The following is a 21,752-nucleotide window of genomic DNA, read 5'->3' as shown; positions in this document are numbered from 1 at the left end:
GTTTGGATCTTAGTGATTATAGAAGATCAGAGTAAAATACTTTAAATAAAGTCTTTAGTGATGTCTTCTTTCAACTCCATTGCCTTCCATTTCAAATCTGCATGTAACATATTTATCAACCTTGTGTCATGCTGGTTGTGGCCTTGAGAACAAGCGGCAGAAGTTTACGTCCTGTTGACACAAACTGTACAACATAAATGCACTGATGCATTTTATCAACATTAGCCCTGCTCTCTCTAAAGTGACTAACTAAATGCATTTTATAATTCTCACTCAGTAAGAAGTGACCTGTTACCAGGAGCAATAATCCACTTGACTCAAATATATGCACCTTAAATCTTTGTTCATATCTGGACCTGAGATGGTTCTTTGGTAAAGTGATCACAAATGGACAGCTCTAACCCAGTTAGGAGGAGGTCTTGGCTGCATGTGAGGTTCTTTTACTTTTGGTGACGCAGATATTTCCTGGGCTAAATTCAGCTATTGACCAAATCAGCTGATCTTCTTGTCTTTTCTGCGTTCAGTTCTGCAGCCGTAATGACCAAAAACAACTGTGAGCTGTGCAACAATGCTTCAGATTCTGTAACCCTCCAATCTTTAAAGGAAAAATGGAAAATTTGCAGTTTTGCGCACAGGTAAACCAATGCATTCCTGGTAGATTGGAGTGGTGTAAGCATTTCAGGTATTTATTCTGGTTTCTCTAAAGGAATTGGCCTTTAATACATGTAAGCCATGATGCTGATGTCTGAAGTTTGATGCTCAGCTGCTATCTACCCAACATTTTTATTAGCAAATGCATTATAGAAGGAAAATTACTTAATGCAGCTAATGCACTTAGAAGTGTGCACTTGGAGCTGTCCCCTTGTGGTCGAATTACTCACGATACTTCAGCTGGCTTCAGCCATATCTCAAATGAAGCCAGTCATCATTCTCATTTACTTCCAAGAGACGGTTAAGGTAGACAAGTTTTACATGTTAAACAAACATACAGTAACCACAATCTGATAGCTTTTTAGCTGGTGTATCTCTGATTGGTTCCTCCTCTTATAAAACCCTCCCCCCCTCGGCAGCTCCCGTCCTCTCTCCCAGTGGCTCATTGGACGACAGCAGTGCCACATCCTCCAACTCTGAACCCCTCAGCCCAGAGAGAGTGGGGGCTGGGGGAGAGGCTGGCAAGCAGCGGCGGCGGAAGAAGAAGAGGAAGGACCGTGAAGAGGTCTACGACTTTCTGGATAATGCCGGCCATTCAGACAAGCACGGAATGCAGGACAAAGAGGCAGAGGACGATGGAGATGAGGAGGAGAACTGGGAGTGGGAGATCAGAGAGAGTGGAGGAGGGGGCAGGGTAAAAGGCAGGAAGAATAAGAGTCGGGCGAGACTTCCAGAGGAGTGGGGCGCACCCCAGCAGCCCGTCTCTCCCACGGCGGCTGCAGTTGCTCCAAAGTGGGCTGCAACTGAAACTGCCCCTGAACAACTACCGACAAGTTTCACTAACTCTTCTCATGTCAGCTTTGTAAAAGATTCATCTCCACGAGCCTATGAACCCATGTGTGTAGACGGCTACCCCCTGTCTGTTAAAGATGGGCCAAAGGCAAACGAAGAGAAAGTCTCAAGCAGTAAGCTTGACCCTAACACTAGTTTTGCCGCTGGTGCTGACAGTAAGAGCAGTTTAAGTGGAGATGTTAGCGGTAGTCTCGCTCTATTGGCGGGGGAAAATCTGAGCCCCGTCTCCCAGACTTTCTCTTTCCTCGATTCAGTCCTCCAGACGCCTCCAGGTTCCACCCCTGACTCACAAACCACCACCCCTATCACCAACACCCCCTCCATAGCCACTGCATCCCTGACTAAGTCCTCATTGATAGACACTTCCACCCCCGCTTCACAAGCTTCTTCTGTTTCTAATGCTGCAAACTGCACCCCCAACCTTCCTCCCGCTTTCCCTCTTTCCACCAGCTCATCCCCCCTAGCTCCTCCGACAACTGCAGTCGGATCAGCCCTCAATGTCAACGCTAAGCCGTTTGTCCCCTCTGCCACGCTCCTGTCCTCCACCGCCTCTCCTCCTGTTGGCACGGCAACAGGAAATACAGCCCCCATGTCTGTCACCACCACAACCAACCCCTTTTGTACCTCTTCAGCTCCCTCTAAGAATGAAACCATCACCTCCTCGTCATCAAACCCTCCTCCCAAAGTTACTGCCATGTCACTTAGCTCAGCCACGCCCCCTCCCTCCATCACCCAAGCAGGCCCTCCCTCTCTCCTTGCACACTCAGAGCACCAGGAGTCCTCGTCGACACAGCTCCCCCCAGTGGAAGGTTGGTGAACTACAGGGAAGATTATAACTAACATGTGGCTGATTAGAACAGAAGAGATTATAAGTAAGGATAGCAGGAAGCAGGACGTTTTGTATTTTTTGTATGCATGGCTGAGGGTGCGGATTGAGCACCAGGCCCATTTGGTGTTCTCTGTTTAATAACTAGGGCCCGACAAATTCATTTATTATATCATGTTGCATTTGAATCTGGCTCTAGACTTCACTATAATGTTTAAACATTTCATTTATGGAATCTGGAAGTTATTAACCAGAAAAAACATCTGAGTCCTTGTACATCACTTGTTGGGTGAGTATGGGACTCAGATGTGTCGTTCTGGTCGGGCCCTCAGTAACCAAACCAAAAAGGGTAAGCTCTTTAGTTGTCTTCTTTGATTTTCTTCTGCTTGCATCTGTGTTTCAGTAATCGTAACAATTGCATTGTGTGAGCTGCTGATGCAAAATAGCTGTTCTGCTTGATCCTCCTGTGCTGCTTCATCTAAATATCAGCTGCCTGTCTTTTCCTCATGTTATCTCCTTTTTGTCTGTGCAGGCATACACATAATCTAGGTTCTTGCATGGCAAAGCTAGTTTGCTGTTGCCCTTTCAGCTTCACAAACGCTTGGTGATGCTTAGTGACAAACTAGTGTTGAGGCAAATAGGTTAAGCTGAATGTTGTAAAAACTAGTAATAGCTCCCAACAATTTGCAGTTATCTAACTCATTGGTGCGTTATGTTTTAGTCATTGGTGCTTATGGTGTTTTCCATCAGAAACATATTTAATTACAAACGGCCTCCTGGCATATTTCCATATTTAGGCCAAATTTATTAGGTTTTTCAGCTTAAAACTCGGTGCAATGGTTTAAGTTTTCTGCAGGGATCTTTTTAACAGACTGGTTGATTTCAAAATAAAAGTGAGGCTAAATGTGTCTAAAATGAGAAAAAGTGACATGTTTGAAAAGGAATAGTTCTTTTTAGTCCTTTATAAGCAATAAAGTCAAGATGTTTCCGATATTACCAGCAGCTGTGAAAACATCACATCCAGGTGTCAAACCTTCCTTTGTCAATATTTTCTAAATGTGACCATTTGAATCAGTCTAATTTAAGATACCTGGCTAAAGGTAGATATACAGCCTTCTAATAACTTCTTAATGCGATTCTCTTGAGTCCGCCTTGCATGTGAAATCAAACGCTACTTAATGCTGTGTGACATATCTGTTTAATTCAGATTTACACCTTTATGAGACTCTAGCACGTGCACTGTCACATGAGTACGAAGGTGCGATAGTGGCAAATCTCTAATATGTGATGAACTTCTGAAAACTCTTTGCTTAATGTAAATGTTGTAGGACAACACAAGAGTTGGAAGTGTGATAGTTAAAAGACTTTTAGGTCACTGAACATGGTTTGTTTGTTTGTTTCTCCTCTTTATGTTCCATCGCTCCACCAACAACGTTTCGTCGACCACCAGGTAAGACATAATTCCTCCGGGTCTTCGTTTGTCATGCATGTCATGTTTGTGTATTTTCTCTCAGAATCTCAAATATTAGGTGGAATATTTGTATAACTAATGCATTAAGTCCGATGGTTATTTAAAATGAACAGGGAATTGTCCCATTACATGTTAGCTTGGCCTTGCTATAAACACACTGAGTGAAGTGAGTTATGAATGAGATTTGTCATTGTGTTACTGAGCTGTAAAGCTTGATTTGCTCTGTATTTTCTGGTAGACACACCAATCATAGGAATATGATTTGGTTCTTTCTCATGCCTAATATTTAAAATGTTAGTCAATTGCCTGTTCAGACAGAAAACATGGATAGATTTATGTCAGATATGAGAAATATTAGTTGTTTTAATGCATTTACTGTGGTTAGTGGAGCTTCAAATGTCACTAACTGGACCAAATAAGAATTTTTTATAATGTATGAATCTTCCTAAAATAGCTATTTCTGTTAGAGATGCTCCGATCCAATCCCATGATCGGAAATCGGGTCTGATCACATGATTGTCTGGAAATCGGAATCGGTGGGAAATAAGTCGTATTTAACCATTTAAAATGACACAAATCACTTTTTAAATTCATCTTGAGACATATATTTCCAAACGAAAACACTTTTTCAGTATTCTAAATTCACAGACAACAACGCTGTACATCCCACAAATTAAGGTAATCCAGGAATTCACACACTATAACATGTAACATTTAGCTAACATAGAGCATACATGTCACCTCAAGAGAGAAAATGTCTGTTATTTGGATATATTTTAAAATGAACTGCAAATGGAGTGTAATTAACACGTGTAATGTGTGCAAACTGGCAGGGTTCGAATTACGGGGGAGCTAAGGCAGGGGCGCAGATAGGATTTTCAAACTGGGGGGGACAAAGTTCCAATGTACCCTCCCCCAAACACACACACACACACACGCGCGCGCGCACACACACACACGTACACATACACAAACTATTGCAAGCGCCTTAACTAGAGCTCAGTCAGTTTGTGTAATTTCCTCCAATGGTTTACGTAAAAACTAACTCTTTTATATGCGTGTTTGAAGCCATTATGCAGCGGAACGCTGGCAACAAAGCTCTGCCTGATAAACACTATGAATGATAAATGATCCGCACTTGTATAGCACCTCTCAGAGTAAGGACTCCAAAGCGCTTTACACTACAGTGTATCATTCATCCATTCACACACACATTCACACACTGATGGTGATAAGCTACGATGTAGCCACAGCTGCCCTGGGGTGCACTGACGGAGACGCCCCACTATTTAATTCAGTCATTTGTTATTCTTCAAATCAATTACTAACCTAAACTTTTTATGCTAAACATGAAATGATTTTCAGCATACCAATCTTTACAGAAAACATAAAAGCCCTAAAAAAACTGCACATAAAATATATTTAAAAAACGAAATTCACTTATCACTTAGAGCAGTGGTTCCCAAACTTTTCAGCCTGACCAACAGATGTTCCTTCGTATTTTTACGTTATTTAGACATTTTTTATTATATTTGGAAAGTTTTTAATTATATATAAATATATAAATCTCTTTTTAAATTTTATATTTTACTTTTTTATGATTATGTGGCACACTTGATTTCCATACTTGACACATCGGCATCTGCCTCTTTTTCACGGCTTTTTTTACATTGTTGCTACATCTGTCATGTTCAAGGGCAGAAATCCCATTTCAAATTTTTTTTTTTGGGGGGGGGGGGGGGGGGGGGGGGGATAAACAGTAAAACTTCAGAGTAAATTTTGGGGGGGACATGAAAAAAATGCTCTCTACATACAACACTGTATGTCCTTATAAGAGACTGACCTGAGACTCTGTGCCTGTGTCTGATAGGCTCTGGCTGCCTGTGCTCAAGTGACTGGACTTTGCCTAATGAAACCATTTAGAAACAATTTCATAGGCATTTCATTTCTTTCTTATAGTCTTAGTCTTACAGTCTTATCTTTCTGTTCTTGTATAAATAAAGCTCTCAGGGCAGCATCTCCTGGCAGTTTCGTGAGTCTCACTTTGTGAGCAAATCTGCCCCGATTGCAATACGGCAAAGATGTGGTTCATTGTCTCTCTTTTCTCATCGACTGCAGGTATTAGGTGATTGATAAAATCCCTAACAGGTGTAAAGTAAAAACTTTATGAGGGATTACATTTGCAGCTGTGGCTTGTTAAACACAATATTGTGACTTTGGTGCTTAAGGGGTTAATTTTACAGTCCTAATTCTATGGTTCTAATTATTGACATGATTTATTTCGCCGTTTTGGTTTTTGGCCTCGGTTTTCTCGTTTTTGGTTTTCCGTTTGGACCAAGAATTTTCATTTCGGTGCATCCCTATTATATTCTTAATATTAAGACCTTTCTTATTAAGGTACTTCCTAAACAAGTGATGCTTTATGGCAAAACAACTAAACAAATGACAAATACAGAATGAAAGAAGTGCATTAATGATTAAAAATAACTTAAGTGTGTTCTCAGATCAGGACTCGGAATTGGCACATTTTTAAAACAAAATGACTCGGAATCGGATCGGGAGGAAAAAACGGGATTGGAACTTCCCTAGTAACTGTTAATGCTCCACCGAGGTTTTTCTGCGAGGCTTTTCAGCTCAGCAATGATTTATCTGAGGGTAAACACGTTCCCTATGGTTGGCCTGAATTCCAGCTGGTTTAAAATATCTCTATGGTCTCCTGCAGACGTGGACCACACAGAAGGCTGATAAAACACTTAAAAAGGCTCCTTTTAAGTGTACGTCACCTGACATATGGCAACTAAAACGATGGCAATCCCGACCCCAAAAAAGCTGATCGTTTTGTACTCACATGAGGTCATGTACCACCATACAGCGACTGCTAGCGTTATGCGAGGCTATAATGCAGCTGCTGGCCTCCGTTAGTCCCAGAACCCAGAAGCTATGGCTCCTCATTTCTAAAAATGCATTTAAATATACTTCTAGTCATGCAGAAATGTTTCAGCCAGTCATTGTTCTCAAAACAGTTGCGAGTTCAGACCAGATCACAGAACCTTGTGGCCTCTTTTCCCTCCAGATGTTCCTCACACCAACGCTGTCTAGCTCAGGCAGCATCTTTTACTTTCTTGTGACCCATTTTCTAACCATGCTCAAACACAACGGAGGCTCTCGCCAACATCCTGTTCAAACACTAACAATTTTTGAATTTGAAAAAGAAATACATATGAGGTCATATCGGAAACATCGGCTGGGCCAGATTGTACGATAAAACAGCGTCCACCATATTGTCTGTTTACTGGGCGCTTCCATCTAACTTTATATGTAATTCTGCACATCAACAGTGTGAGGACCATCCCCAAACCCCCTTTTTATCGCCATTGCGTCTTCTTTTCTGAAAAGAACACCATCGTCCCACATTACCGGCATGGTCTCAACACTTATAAATCACCGAAGGCTCCCAGGCTTTGCAGCAAATTGGCGACATTGTTTTATAAAAGAGGCAAATGAGTCATGCAGATTTTTACACCAAATACGAAACTGATCATTTCAAATGTAAAAATGCAATGGTTGTTTTCAGCTGAAAAATGATAATAGCCATTGTCCTCCATGTATCTCTTGCGGTATTTGTCCTTTACAGAATGCATAGCATAACCTCATAGAGTCATTCCACAACATAGTCTTCTGTGGAGCACCAGAAGCACCAACTCAAGACCGTCGAGAAGCCTGTGTTCAGCTGGTGAATGTGGGACTCTATTTTTAAGTTTTTTTAAGTCAGAAGTTTCACAAGTTCACAGCCCAGGAATCACTGAAGTGCATTTATTTCTCCGTTATTCCATCTTTCTTCTGCTTTTTGCTCCATTTGTCTATTTATAAATCAACATCCTGTCTTTTCCTCTCACATACAATATTGATGGGCGGTAGCATTTCATGCTTGCGTAACATAAACAAACCATTGCTTTCTTATTGGATTTATTTTATTTTAACTAGTTATTTTACACACCTGTAAATTAAGATGTCATCTCTCCTCCATGGACCTCATTAAGCCACATATCTTCTGTGTGAGTGTAAGAGACGCTGGTTTTGACCTTGTGAGTGAATTCTATGAACTACAATCCCACACGAAGTCTCTGAGTGTTATGGGTGACTGCGTGAGGCATCAGACATATGATTGTGAACCAGGATATGTCAGATAAAAGTTATGCTCGTTGGCCCCATCTAGTGGAAACGAAGGTAACTGCAGCTGTAATTGTAAACTGCTGGGGGACTAATGGCTGCAAGTGTCCAAAATATATTGAACATTTGATGGTCTCCCATGATAAATTACTGTACTTAAACTTGACAAAAGTTATATAATTTCATTGTGCCCAAACAAAGATGGCAGTTTAATAGAAGCTTTATTTTAAAGGCATACATTTTATGTTTTGGTGCAGCATCTGAGATGCACTTCCTTTTTAATAGCGCTGTAATTTTTACATTGACTGGGAAGATAACAGGCATAAAAAACTCACCGGCCAGTAAAAATGACCATTGCACTACAGGATATTGTCTTGTGCTGTTAGGAGGGAGTCAGACGTACATCAGCAGATCATGGCTCCGACTGAGGGCGTTGTTCTTGTCTGGTGTGGTAAAGACAGAGCTGATTATGACCAAGAGAGCGAAATGAAGTGGTTGGAATGATGCTCTTCCTCTGTAGAAGTCCAGGCTCAGCCTTAGAAATAAGGCGAAGAACTCCAAAATACCAGGAATAGAGCCACGGCTCCGATAATGACAGGAGTCCTCTGAGGGGGTTCGGGTGTCTGACTAGAATGCCTCCTGGTCACTTATCCAGACACGTCCCAGTGGGAAAGGACCTTAGGAAACTCCCAAGTGAGACTGGAGAGTGGAACTCCTTGACCTTTTACCTCTATAGCCCAACGCTGGAAAAAGAAGTAGTGGATTATTGTTTATTGTAAGATACCTTTGGACAGAGATAATCCAGCTATCATGTAGCCTCTTTTTTTTCATTTAGCATTGCTAAGCTAAGCTAACCTGCTGTAACTCTAATGCTACACTGAGTGTGCTGCTTCCTCAGACTCAACTGATCATTATATATTCAATATGACTGAATATGCTTAAACTCCCTACTTGAAAAGATCCTCCCCTCCCCCCGGCTATAAAACCTTTGCTCATTAGCTTGTGGTTATAGTTTTTGGTGCCGTTTTGCAGGCTCAATGCTGTTGAATCAGTGCAGAATGTACCCTTAAAAACAGAAACACACCAACATCAAATGTAATTTTATCAGACTTTAATGTCATTGGTGAATGACAATGCTCAAGCTGCCATCTGCTGCTCGCATCTGTGCCAAATGTGACTCAGTGGCACAAACTGATAAAGAGCTATAGGAAGTTTAGATTTAAGTCATTAAATACAGACAGCGGTACTTCTACAGAGACCACAGAGACAGGATAACAGATCCTGCTGCAGGAACTGGGCTACTAGGAGATTTTTAATTTTTTCTTTTTATTTTATTTATTTTTTTATTTTTTTGAGAAGGGATGTTTTTGCTTTTTGTCCTCCTTTGTTCCCACATCTTTTTGCCTCCTCCTTTTCACCCCAGTGTCTTTCATTTCCTCTCTTCCCCTCTCGTTTCTCCTACGCTTCCCTTCCGTCTCATTCTAATTTAATTTCACCTTCATCTGTTGCTCCTAAACATTAAGCAGCTGTAGCCAATCTATTCTAGGATCCCTGTCTCCCTCCCTGTCTTCTTCATTCCCCCGGTAGTTCGTCCCTTTATTTGTCCTTCCCTTTTTGCCCTCCTTCATTCCTTTTCCCTCCATCCTTTTGCCCTTTATGTCTCCTCCGTCTACGTCACATCTCCCCCGCTCTTACCCAGACTCCCTGTGTCGCTGCAGCACTGTAATAGTCACCGCATCGACAATTTGGGTCTAGATGTGGGGGGTTTCGTTGGGGTGTTGGTGAAGTCGGAGGGTGTTGTCAAGGAGACGTGGGAGGCGGTTGCCGTGGAAACAACAAGACTCCGCAAGTAAGGGTTGGAGGGATGGAGAAGGGGTGGACTGGGTGTGACAGGCAGAGAGCTCGAAAGCTAAATATAGAAACACTTTGACAAGATCCTCCCCAAGCCCCCGCCACCCCCACCCTCGCTCACTACATCACTATACCCAGCTTCATGGGCAACCAGCTGTAGTGTCTCCTCTTCCTGTTTCCTTCAGCTGATGCATGACCTTCAAAAGGAGGACATCTGTTTTTTTACCGCAGATAAACAGCAGCACAGGACTTCAGTTCTTGTTTAGTGCACTTTACAACCTAACTGAGGCAATATTTTCATTCCTCTGCTTTTAAAATAGCTTCTTTATTTGCTTTTCCTGTGTTTTGGGATGTTTACTTTGTTGTCCAAGTTTTAGGATAAGCAGATTTTATTTTACAGTTTCACATTATTCAACCTGTCAAAGATGGTTCACATCACACTATTTCATGAATGCAATGATACTTAAGGAAAATAAAACTATATGCCAATAATTGGGAACACTCTTAAATCTGTTCTCAACGGTGGCATTTGAAACATGATCTCATTTAAAATCTAATTTTTGTTAAATGATGCTTTTTTTTATCATTTCTGGTCCTTATTTTTTGGGCAGACATGCTTAAAATACGGCTTTAAATATAAAGAGCAATAAAAGCTGAAAAATGGATCAAGGAATTGCACGACAACCAGAGTGCTGCAGAGTGTTTCAGTTTATTATATTGGCATTTATAGATGGAACCAAAGTCAGAATGTTTTTAATGCTTACTGATTCACAGTTTACATGATAAAGGGTAGATTTTACTCATGTGAGAGTGACTTGAAAGGGCTGGTTCTAAGCTTTAAATGTCAATGCTGTACATTCTGTTAAAAGCGTCCTAAAAGTCAATATTTTCCATCTTTTGTCGACATCCAGACATCTCTGAGAAGGTCTGGTTAGAACTAAAGTCATTTTTCTAGATCTGTGTACTTTTTGACATGTTCAGGTTTATGTAAAGACAGCTTAAGCTTTGAAGGTTCCATATTATGGTATTTTAAACCTTTTAAACAAAGGTAGGCACAGTATATGATAAAACATTGCTGTTGGCACTATTAAGATGTTATTTTTCTTAAATGTGAGTTATTTTAGTCTGCTTGAATTTACACCCAGAAGTAAAACTATTTGTTTCAGTGAAACTCCGCCCACGCCTGCTTTGACAAAATCTTCTTAGGCAAATTAGATACCATATTATCTATAATAGTCCAGTGGTAAAGGCGTCTGCCTGCCATCTAAGCTTTGCCATGAGCTGATGTGGGTTTGACTCCCGGTGGTGTCGGCAGTAATTTATTTAGCCAGGTGAAGCAAATTTCATGTTTTTATATTTAAGTTTTATTGGGGTTTTCTGCAAAATCGTTTGTGTCTTCAAAGACCTTTGAATTTGGTCATTTCCAAGAAGCATTTTAGTTGATTTACTCTGCTCTCCTCACATGGACTCACACTGGCTGAATAAACAAAGAAAGAAAAACATATTAGTCCTAATATTTTAAAGAGTTTAGGATTGAAAACATCATACTGGGAAGTGCAGCTAAAAAAAGAAGGAAAAAGTTACTGCTGATACCGGGACGTGAACCTGCACGCCTGTCTAGTACACTAACCACTAGACTACCAAGTCTATGACATGACACCTGTCACTTATGCCACATATCCTAACCTGGCCAGGAGAGACAGGTTTCAGACCGTACGCTAGCTTCTGGGGGAGGAGCAGAGCCTGATGTTAGGACCAGGAAGATGGAGTGACGTACAACTTATACATTAAGCCATTTTAGGACTTTCAAAATTAAATTCTAAATTTGCAGCTGATACTGGAAAAGGAATGAATGCAGCCAAAAATGGGTTTGAGTTTTTTCTTCTTGTTTTTCATGAGGAAACAACAATTTTACATGCTAAAAAGCTCAAAAAATGGACTTTTCACGATATGGCCCCTTTAATTCTGTGTTTTATATTTATAAATCATAAATTCACACTCTAATCCACCCTGCAGACTTGTTTGTGACTAGTTCATGACGTTAACCAAACCACCTTTATTACCAAGATATAATGTCACTGGCTGGATTAAAGAGATTTGCTTGTAATGGAAACAACAAACATGTACTTTTAATCCAAAGGAGTGTTTTTTGTTTTTTACTTTTTGTGCTGTTTTTGGAAAATCCATCATTGTTTAAAAGAACAAAATGACATCTCTTTATGTAACAGCTTTAAACTGTAATACCCTTTTGTAACTGCACTGCTGCTCATTCAACTGGTTTAGATAAACACGTCAGCCTTTTGTCTGCCGGTATAAATGTGTTGTTCCTCACATGTGCCATTTTATTTAAACAGTAAGAAAAAATGAACTTTTCCATGTTTTTCCACAAAATTGTGTAGGAAAACAACCCCTTTTGGCCCTTTTAACACCTCCTGACTCACATAAACAACAGGAAATATAAACTTGTAAAAATATTCTTCAGCTCTACCTTTTGCTGTCTTTAATGACAGAATTGGACAATATATTATATCGTTTCTATGTATCTTCCTTTTGTTCTGACACGATGTGGCTTTTGGCATCATGTACTGTTTTCATGTTATGAGAAAACTGGAGAAACACTAGCTGGGTTTTGTGACACTGGGTGGCCTAAGCTCAGATTCTTTTAGTTGACACCCTCATTGTTGCAGTAATTAAACCCTCACTAGCCTAATGCTATTCAATAAGCTTAATAATAGAGATTTTGAGGCGCTTTTGTCTGACTCCCCAGCACCTGGGAGGCTGTTAGGGATTATTAGGGCATTATGAAAGAACGTAATGAAGAAAATGTGATTCTGTAAAGGCATTTTACTGCTTAACTCATTGTATTTATTGTTGAATCACTAGCATAGGAAACTTTAAAGAAAGCAATGCAAAAGCTACAAAAATCAGACTTGCTGCCTTGAAGCCATAAATGTGACACATGATGACTTTTGGACCCACAGGAGTCTTTATGTCTTCCAAAAGTTAATGACGCTTGTGTTCTCTAGAAATAACAAAATATTAAACTTTAACCCTGAAGTCCGTCTAAATGTTCCCACAACCCACCCCTGGGTCCGACCCATCATTTCAAAATTCAATTCAAAACTACTTTATTAATCCCAGAGGGAAATTGATTGCTGTAGTAGCTCAGTATAATAATAATAATCAAGTCATCAAAGAGTTGTTGTATATTACAATGGCTGTTGGCAGGAAGGATCTCCAGTAGCGGTCAGTGTTGCAGCGAAACTGAAGAAGAAGAAGAAGAAGAATTTTAACACAGGTGGTGCCTAGATTTGTTGCGTAACATCCATCCTATCCCAGTCCTTTGAAACTAAGCAACCGTCTAATGCCTTCCTCTTCCTGTCTGTGGCCGACTGTCCCTCTGCGATTACAGCAGACAAATTGTTTATAGAGGATTATGTAATGATATTCATTCATTCCCAGTCATGCTTGATGAGCTGCTGGCCTTGTTATTCTTGCAAAGGTCTGAATGTAGCGAGTGGAGACTTGGGGCTCGAAACTGGAAGGAGAGATTTTTTTATTTTATTTTTTTACCGTTTAAATACTTTTAAGAGACAGTTGACATCTGAGCTGGATTTCTGACAGCTGATTCCCAACAGTTCTCAAGTTACTCAAGAGATATTGAACAACTGTCAATTCACGGGCTGTCAGCACTTTCTCTTTCTTCTTTTGCCTTCTTAGAGTGCTAGATGTTTTTGGCCTGCCTAACACAGTACACACACCTTATAGTAAAACTGATGTAGTTACATTTTATGGGTCAGAACAGTCCAAAAACACACAATTTCTAACTTTACGACCTAAGATGATAAAAAAAAGAAAGTCAACCACTGATTCTTTAGGATGTTTTCGATATAATTGCTGTGGCAGTCCATGATTCTGCAGTTAGTGCTTCCTCAGATAACGGTTGGAGGGTATTCTTTGCTGACATGAAGCCTGTGCAGCCGAGAAATGTTCAAACCAAGTCAATTGAAAATAACAATTAGCTAATTATCCAGGTTGCTCTGGTTGTTGGAGCTGCATGTTTCTTCATCTTATATAATATAAGAGCCGGCTGCTCCTTTAAAGGGATATTCCACTCCAAAGTGAAATTTAGTCTGTGGTCGTATTTGCCAGAAACTTTTTGTACCCAGCCCAGTCATTCTTCTAGTCTGGCAGTATTCTGTTAGCTTTAGCTTAGCATAAACAATGTAAGTGAATGGCAACAGCTAGCCTTTCAAGTGAAAAAGTTAGGAAAATAACTAAATAACAATCCTAATTTTCTTGGTGAACTAAATTATTATATTGAATGCAAATAGAAATAATAAGTAATACAGAATAATTAAAGGAGATGGTTTTGACTTGGGACTGCATAATGAAAAAGCATCAATGTAAGCCGTTGCTGCGAGGCACAAGGAGACGGCGTAGCGGACCCAAAACTCGCTGTTTACTGTCATTAGGGTGACATGTAAAGTCCTTGTGCCTCGCAGCAATGGCTTACAGTGGTGGTGGTTGTTGCAATTCACTTACATTGTTTATGCTAAGCTAAAGCTAACAGAATACTGCCAGATTAGGGGAATGACTGGGCTGGTTTCAAAATGGTTTTTCCTATCTAACTCTGGTAAATATGGCAACAGAATAATTTCACTTGGGGGTGAAAAATCCCTTTAAGTTGTAAGACATCTTAGACCTGAAGACACACTGAGAGTAGGAGACATTATTTAGTTACTTCAAAGAGTTTTATGGTGCATTTTATATAAGCAAAACACCCTTTTGAACATGGAAGTGGTCTTTTTAGATTTAGACATTTCTATCAAAAAAAAGTATAGTATCCAACATGGTTTCACACTTTGAAGCCAATTGATGGGCTCTGCAGAGCACATGGTGTCCATGGTACCAGTTCTACACGGAATGATGGGTTGGAAACATAAGTAAAATCCCTTGACTGTAGCTTGATTTTTCTATTTACTATGCCACAGTGTACTAATCCAAAACCTTTAGAAGACTCTCACACTCACACAGTATTTATGATAAGACCCAAAAAGTCTGTGCATTGCAAAATCATTGAGTTATAATATAGGGGGTAGAGAAGGAGACAGAGTTTTCTGTCAAAAGAGCCTTAATCCTTCCTGCAAAGTTGGAATATAAATTCCAAGCAGAGTGTCGGGGATTATCACACCATTCTTTATAAAATCTGCTGTTTGAGGTTGGAGGTGTTCATGTGTTAACAGTGTCAGATTGTCTTGCATGAGAACTTATTTGCCTGAAACCTGAAAGGTTATGACGATAAGGTTATGATGTGGTGTTTGCTTCAATTTCTGATTATTAACACCTCAGGGTTCAACATGCTATGCTGCTTTTGCATTGCTGTTTAACTGCCTATGACAGGGCACCAGGTGCAGAAGTAAATGGATCATATAAACGTCTTACTGAGCTGTTTTCGTATAACTAGGCGGTCACGCAAAAAAAGGCCCTACATTACTTCGTTTGGTGGTTTTATTTATTGTCCACCGGTTCACAAGAAACTACAGTTAAAATGTCAGTGTTTTATACTTAGTCTTTATTTTAGTCAGCACCTTTTGAATGTGTGTGTAAATGATCAATTTGTCTTTTTTTATTAACAAAAAGCCCACATGTCAACAAATTCACCAACAAACAGATAAGGATTTCCCACCAGTTCAAAAGCAGCAAGCTAAGACACTATTTTTAAAGATAAGTTCACAAAGTTTTTCTATACATTTGTGTGGCTTCTAGGATAAATGTATGCCTTGTGAGTCTGTGTGTGTGTGTGTGTGTGTGGGGGGGGGGGGGGGGGGGGGGGTCGACTCACATTCCTGTCCCAGCAAGTAGAAGAGAGCCAGAGGAGAGGGGAGCAGAACTCAGCTGGGTTTGGAGTTTTACTCATTATTATTTCCTGATATTCAAACATCTCAACTCTGATTGGCTAGCAGCAACACAATTCTACCACTGTCTGTGTTTGCTTTGCAACATTGATGTTATCCACACATAAAACAAGCCTGAAGGAGTTCTGCCATGTGATGGAGTTGCTAATGCTAACAGTTAGCTTCTACTGGTCGAGATATTTGCTGCTGATTCCTGGATGCTAAATCAACTCCGCCATCTCTGTCAGGGGCCAAGATGGCTGATATACAGTGTGACGTAGATCTGACTGGCTTTTCTAACCTGAGCGTTTCCTTTTCTATTTTCTATTAGCGGCTAATACAGGAAATAGGGGTAGAAGACTAGTTTAGCATTTGGAAAACAAGTTAGCCTAAAACATAATTTTTTTCATGCCTCTTAACAACGTTCTAACATCGTATAGCTATACATGTATTGATGAGATTTTAAACAAAATGAAAAAAAAAGGAAGTTATTCTCTCTTTAGACACTAATAACATGTTTCGGACCAAAAGGAACTATTGGACCATCTGGTTGTCGGTCTCGCCAAAACGTGGCACTTCCACTCTTCCCTGGGTCCTCCACTCATGACACAGTCACGTATTTTGCAACAAAACACCACTGGTGTGAGAGGCTCTATGCTAAATAATATCAGAGCAGGAGAAACAGCCCGCTGCTACAACTTCAACTTTAGGACAAACTACCAGAGTCCAAAAAAGAAATACATAATTTGAAGTCACGGACAACAAAAGATGTTTTGACCTAGAAAATGACAAATGCGCTATCTTGTTTCCTCTGGCAACGTGGGTTTCTGCTTCCAGCAGAAGCGTCTCAGGGAAAGTACTTGACTGTGTTTGTGTTCAAAGCCTAGCTTGTTCTGTAGTTTGTTATAACAGCTTTAAACTCAGAACGACGGATCATATTTAGGTTTTCCTAAATGCCTCAAAACATTTGTGAAGGTTAAACTCATTTGAGTGCATAGAGTGTTGTATTGAATTTTCAATTTCTAAAAAAAAAGTTTGTGTGGTGAATTTCTTCTTGAAAGAATTGACTTGGTCATCATGGGTATCTGAGACTTGCAGAGGGGTTGGCAGTCTATTTGTGAATGAAATAAGAAATAGATAAGAAACTTTGTGACTTAACTGCAACAAAAGTGTGTGTTTCAATACTTGACTGTAGCTCAGACTTGTGTCATATGCCTCTCATGAGCCAGTTGTAAATAAAACGTCTTCAAACATGTAAATTCAAGTGTGAATTTATAGTTCTTTCTATTTTATTCTTACAATAGTTTCAACTGTTCGTCAGTCATGGTCAAAATCATGGCAACAGCATATTAAGGAGTGCAACAGTCTATCACGAAATTATGTGCATACTTACACTTGAAATTTAAATGATGGGAATCCCATTGTTTCATCTAATCTTGAAAAAGATTTAACATAAAATGTCATGTATATAAAAGGAGTTTTGTCAGACAAGTGAAACAAAAGAACAAAAGTCACTCAGCATTGGATTTAAATGTGTTTTGTTCCAAAGGTTGTAAAAGAAACAGACATGTCCAATCAAAGTCAGAATGAATACAGTCGTCAGTCAGGTCTTGCCAATCTCCCCTTGTGTCTCTCACTGTGTACCATACATGTGAACAGTGGCTGTCACACAGCAGCTGAGCAACTGTGACAACCACTGCTAGTGTGTCTGAGCGTGTGCACGTATGCTCGCCGAAGTGCAAGTGCACATTAGCTTTTTTTGTTCATGTGTGGAAGCTTGTGCACATTTGTCACCAGGGGCTGGATGCTGAAATTTTGCTCCAGCGAATGAGGGAATATTCCGGGCTGTCATGTGACTTTCTGATGTCAGAGAGAGAGAGAGAGAAAGAGAGAGTAAGGTGCAATTTAGCCCCACAGCTGATCTGTGCAGCGCTCAGAGAGAGGCTGAGAAGACCAGACACAAAACACACACACACACGCAGAAACACACACATTCTCTTACTCTTTCACTCCATGCATGCCTGTAAGCACACATGCACTTTACACAGACACATACGCCTTACTTTAGTGCAGTTACACACACGGACAACTGCCAGGCATCACTTATGACAGGAAAGGTTCATTGCTTTTCTCTACTTCCAAAGCTCACAATACTTTGATTACAGAGGACTTATCTGATTCCTGGACAAGGGCAAACGGACACTTACTGGAAAAAGAAAGGAGCCGGAGGCAGAAGGAAAACACCTGAGGACTGAGAAAGAGGAAGCTCAAAGGACAACAGTGAACAAGAGGCTGAGACCCGAGACAACAGGTCAAAACAACAACCGTGCAGGAGAATGTCTTTCCTTTCTGGCTTGCCGTGGCAGCAGCCTGGCATCATCAATGGAAGCAGCGGGTATGGACAACCTTCCAGTGGGCACCAGCAGCAGCTCCAACAACAGCAGCACAAACCTCCCAGTACTCCTTCCAGTGCCAACATCCCTGCAGTCCTGGCCTCTTCTCCGCTCTCTCCCTCCGGTCCGGCCGCTGCTCGGCACAGTGACTGGCACTGTCAAGGCCAGACGGCACCGGGGGGTGTCATGGCTGCAGCCCAGGCAGCATCCAGAACAACTTTGATGGAGGATGAGGTAAAATTAGGACAAGGTAGCACTGAAGGGATATCATCTGGGGTGATAGTACCAGAAACACAGAGCTTCAGTATGCCAGTGTTGAAGATTGAAGACGACTGGTCCAAAGGGGACAGGCCACAGGTGGATGGACAAAGGGCAGGAGGAGCCGGGGCTTCATTAGGGAGTGCGGGACAGAGCCCCAGCAGTCCTTTGTCAACCCAGTCCTCATCCTCATCTATACCCTCTCCTTCTTTCTCACCTGGAAGAATGTTTTCAAATTCAAATCCTAAACCTGTGTCCAGTCCCAGTTTTGGACAAACGAATCTGCAGCAAATAAATACAGACAGCAAAGATGGATTTTCTGAGCAGGGCTCTCTATCAGCTTTTCAAGGACATTCAGTACATCCTGCTCCTTACGAGACCTCCAAACCTCAGGACAGGATCGCCTCCTTCGCTTCAAGTACAACCTTAAGCCTATCTGGGAACCTACAAAAACATTTGAAAGAAGATTCCTTTGCAAGTAAATCTGATAGTCAAATGTTTAAGCCATACTTAGAAAAACAAGTTGTTGATGTATCTGCTCTTACTTCGGACCTAGCAAGGGGCACTGAAGACCCTTTAGGAGGTACACCCACATCTCCAGCGAACGCAGCTGCCACTGGCGCTGTGGGGTGTGTTGTAGGGAGAAATGGGTTGGAGGGACAAAACCTAAGCCATAGTGAAAAGGGGAAAGAAGACATGCGTACAAAACCAAGCAGCACTGTAGCAGAGAATAGGGTTGCAAGTTCTAGCCTGTCACAAGATCTGAATCGCATTGAGGATGGGAGAATGGGATCATGTGCTATACCAAACATGGACTCAAAACCAGCCAGAAGTAATGAACTGCCTCAGCGGACCGCAGTGAGACGTGCAATGTCTGACTGTTCACATCTGTCTGTTCCCATGGTAATGGCCGGAGTGTACCCCACCAATATGGGAACCTCACAAGTGACAGCGACCAACTTGCCAGATTTTGCGCTGACGGGAGTAACGTGCCCACCTAGGGCACCCTACCCTCATGCTGCCGTGCGTCGCTCACTCACAGTCACAGACGGCACAGAAGTCGCTGCTGCAATGGCAACAATCATCTCGTCTCCGTTAATGACGTCATCTGTACTGCCAGCATCTCCACCCCCAAAGAGGCATTATGGGAGCTGTGAGACAAATTTTTTACTTCCTGTTCCACCTGTTGGAACACCGCTTACCGGCAACCCAGAAGGTTTGCAAAATGCAACAGGTGAGAGTTACCTTTGTTGTATCTGTAGTCACATATGCATCCAAACCTTTTCAATTTTCAGTTATTTGTTTATTTTTCACAGTGATGGTAGCAGAGGAGTTAAGAGCCAGTGCTGTGACGGGTTGCAGGTTTGCAACCCAGCTGTCACAGTTGTTGTGTCCTTGGGCAAGTCACTTGCCTGCCGTTGGTGGTCAGAGGGACCAGTGGCGCCAGTGTATGGCAGCCTCGCTTTTGTCAGTGTGCCCCAGGGCAGCTGTGGCTGCAATGCAACTTATCATCACCAGTGGGTGAATGAATTGGTGAATGACTGGTTAGTTGTAAAGCGTCTTGGGGAGGGGGCTGAAGAACATTTAAAGGAGCTATATAAATACAGGGCATCTGCCATAGAGTGGTAAAAGTTGTAACTAGAAATCTAGTGGGGGTGTCGCTTGCTAGACGGTTCGACGCGTCACTGAATGTATGAAAACAGAGATGTTAGCGATTCCTTTGCACTACTTTTATGCTCTTCAGAAAATAGTCACAACTGATGTCTGTGTTTAACATCGTATGAAACACATAATCTTTCAATCAAAACTGCTCTCTTGAACTTTTGGGACATTTGTAGGGGTAGACCATGAATGTATGTTCTTGTTGGGTTATAGTTTGGTTGTTTGGTCAAAATCCATTATTGTAACTCTTTGTGCATTTGACAGTTACTGCAATTAAAAAGAAAACAAGAAGATTTTAAGTAGAACAGTAAATTTAGGAGACATAAGTATTAGTATATATCTTGTTTGTTTGTGACAGCAGCCAGTAAAGTTGGGCTGGGCTGCATGGTGGCGCAGTGGTTAGCACTGTTGCCTCGCAGCACTAAGGTTGCAGGTTCGAAACTCGGCTTCTGCCTTTCTGCGTGGAGTTGTGTGTTCTCCCCGTGCATGCGTGGGTTTCCTCCGGGTACTCCGGTTTCCCCCACAGATCACAACATGCCCTATAGGTTATAAATTGTAAGTCGCTTTGGATAAAAGCGTCTGCTACATGAATAAACATAAAGTGAAAATAAAGGCTAAAGTCTGCTATGCATTTAGATCAATTTAACACATTTCTGATATCTAGAGAAACTTTCTGCAGGAGGATGCTTCAGCTTGTCACTAAACATAGTTTGATCTTGCATTGTGAATTTTAAATCAGAGGTAGATGTGTGCACCCCTTTGTTCGTTTTCCATATTTACCACGTCCTGTAAAAAGGCTGCAGGGGCCTGGAGTCTCTTCCATGTGTCATTTGGGAATAAAAGGCAGACCTTAACAAGATTATCAGTCCACCACAGGACCACAGCGGAGACAAACATCTAGTTTTTACACTCAGTAAATTTAAATCAACCTGAAGACCAAAGTGGAATGCAATATATAAGGTCATAAGAAGCGGACGGTTTAAGTGGGCTCATCAGAATTTATATTTAATCAGTGAAGGATGGAGATGGATGAAAATAATATCTGGCAGATCGATTCATGTTCCCTTCATTGTCAGCTGTCTCATACTAAATAAATATTTTAACAAATCTAAATGCCAACCAAATGTGATCAGCTAATGAAAGCTTGCTGTTAACCCTTTCACTGACAGGTCAAGAGGTAATTGTAGTCCCTAAATCTTCTCAGCTTAACTTTGATTTAAAAAAATCTGGTAAGCTAAAGAAATGACCTAAAAATATTAGTGGGAAGTAAAGTAATTAATTTAATTATTACTTAACATTTTTATTTATTATATTAAAACCTGCATTGCCTCAGATGAGTTAAAAATGTAAAAAATATAAACAAAACCGAATTATTGTCTAAAGAATTGAGGGTTGAACCATTCAAAACAACAACTGATTTATGTCTGCAATGGAAGGAAGGTTAGGTGATGAATGAAGTAATTATTCCTTTATTTTTATTGACAGACACTCCTGTTATATTTGGTGTCTGTTCCTAACAACCTATCCTGCTCTGTGGTCTGATTTCCAGCCGGAAGCCGAGGCATCGATTAGACATTGACTCTGACTGTACTCGTTCAAATATAGAGCAACTATTTCTGGCATCTAGTGTGTGTGTGTGTGTGTGTGTGTGTGTGTGTGTGTGTGTGTGTGTTTACTTACACATGCTGGTGTGTGTAGGTGAAGTACTTCCACTGACGTGA

General features: G+C 41.0%; 1 protein-coding gene across 5 annotated transcripts in view; it reads left to right on the top strand.

Moving 5' to 3' along the window:
- LOC107384193 (microtubule-associated protein 4) overlaps positions 1-21,752 on the top strand; it is a 105,728-nt gene that overhangs the window by 51,518 nt on the left and 32,458 nt on the right. For 4 of the 5 annotated variants that reach the window (XM_015957296.3, XM_015957295.3, XM_015957294.3 and 1 more), the window contains exon 5: positions 1,071-2,312. In XM_015957296.3, coding sequence (XP_015812782.1) covers positions 1,071-2,312 — 1,242 coding nt within the window. Of the gene's footprint in view, positions 1-1,070; positions 2,313-17,824; positions 19,604-21,752 lie in introns of those variants that run through there. The other variant, XM_015957297.3, reaches the window with a different exon arrangement.

The sequence above is a fragment of the Nothobranchius furzeri genome, chromosome 11 (genome assembly GCF_043380555.1).
Source record: "Nothobranchius furzeri strain GRZ-AD chromosome 11, NfurGRZ-RIMD1, whole genome shotgun sequence".
NCBI classification, from domain to species: domain Eukaryota; kingdom Metazoa; phylum Chordata; class Actinopteri; order Cyprinodontiformes; family Nothobranchiidae; genus Nothobranchius; species Nothobranchius furzeri.
This window is presented reverse-complemented; position numbering and strand designations above follow the sequence as displayed.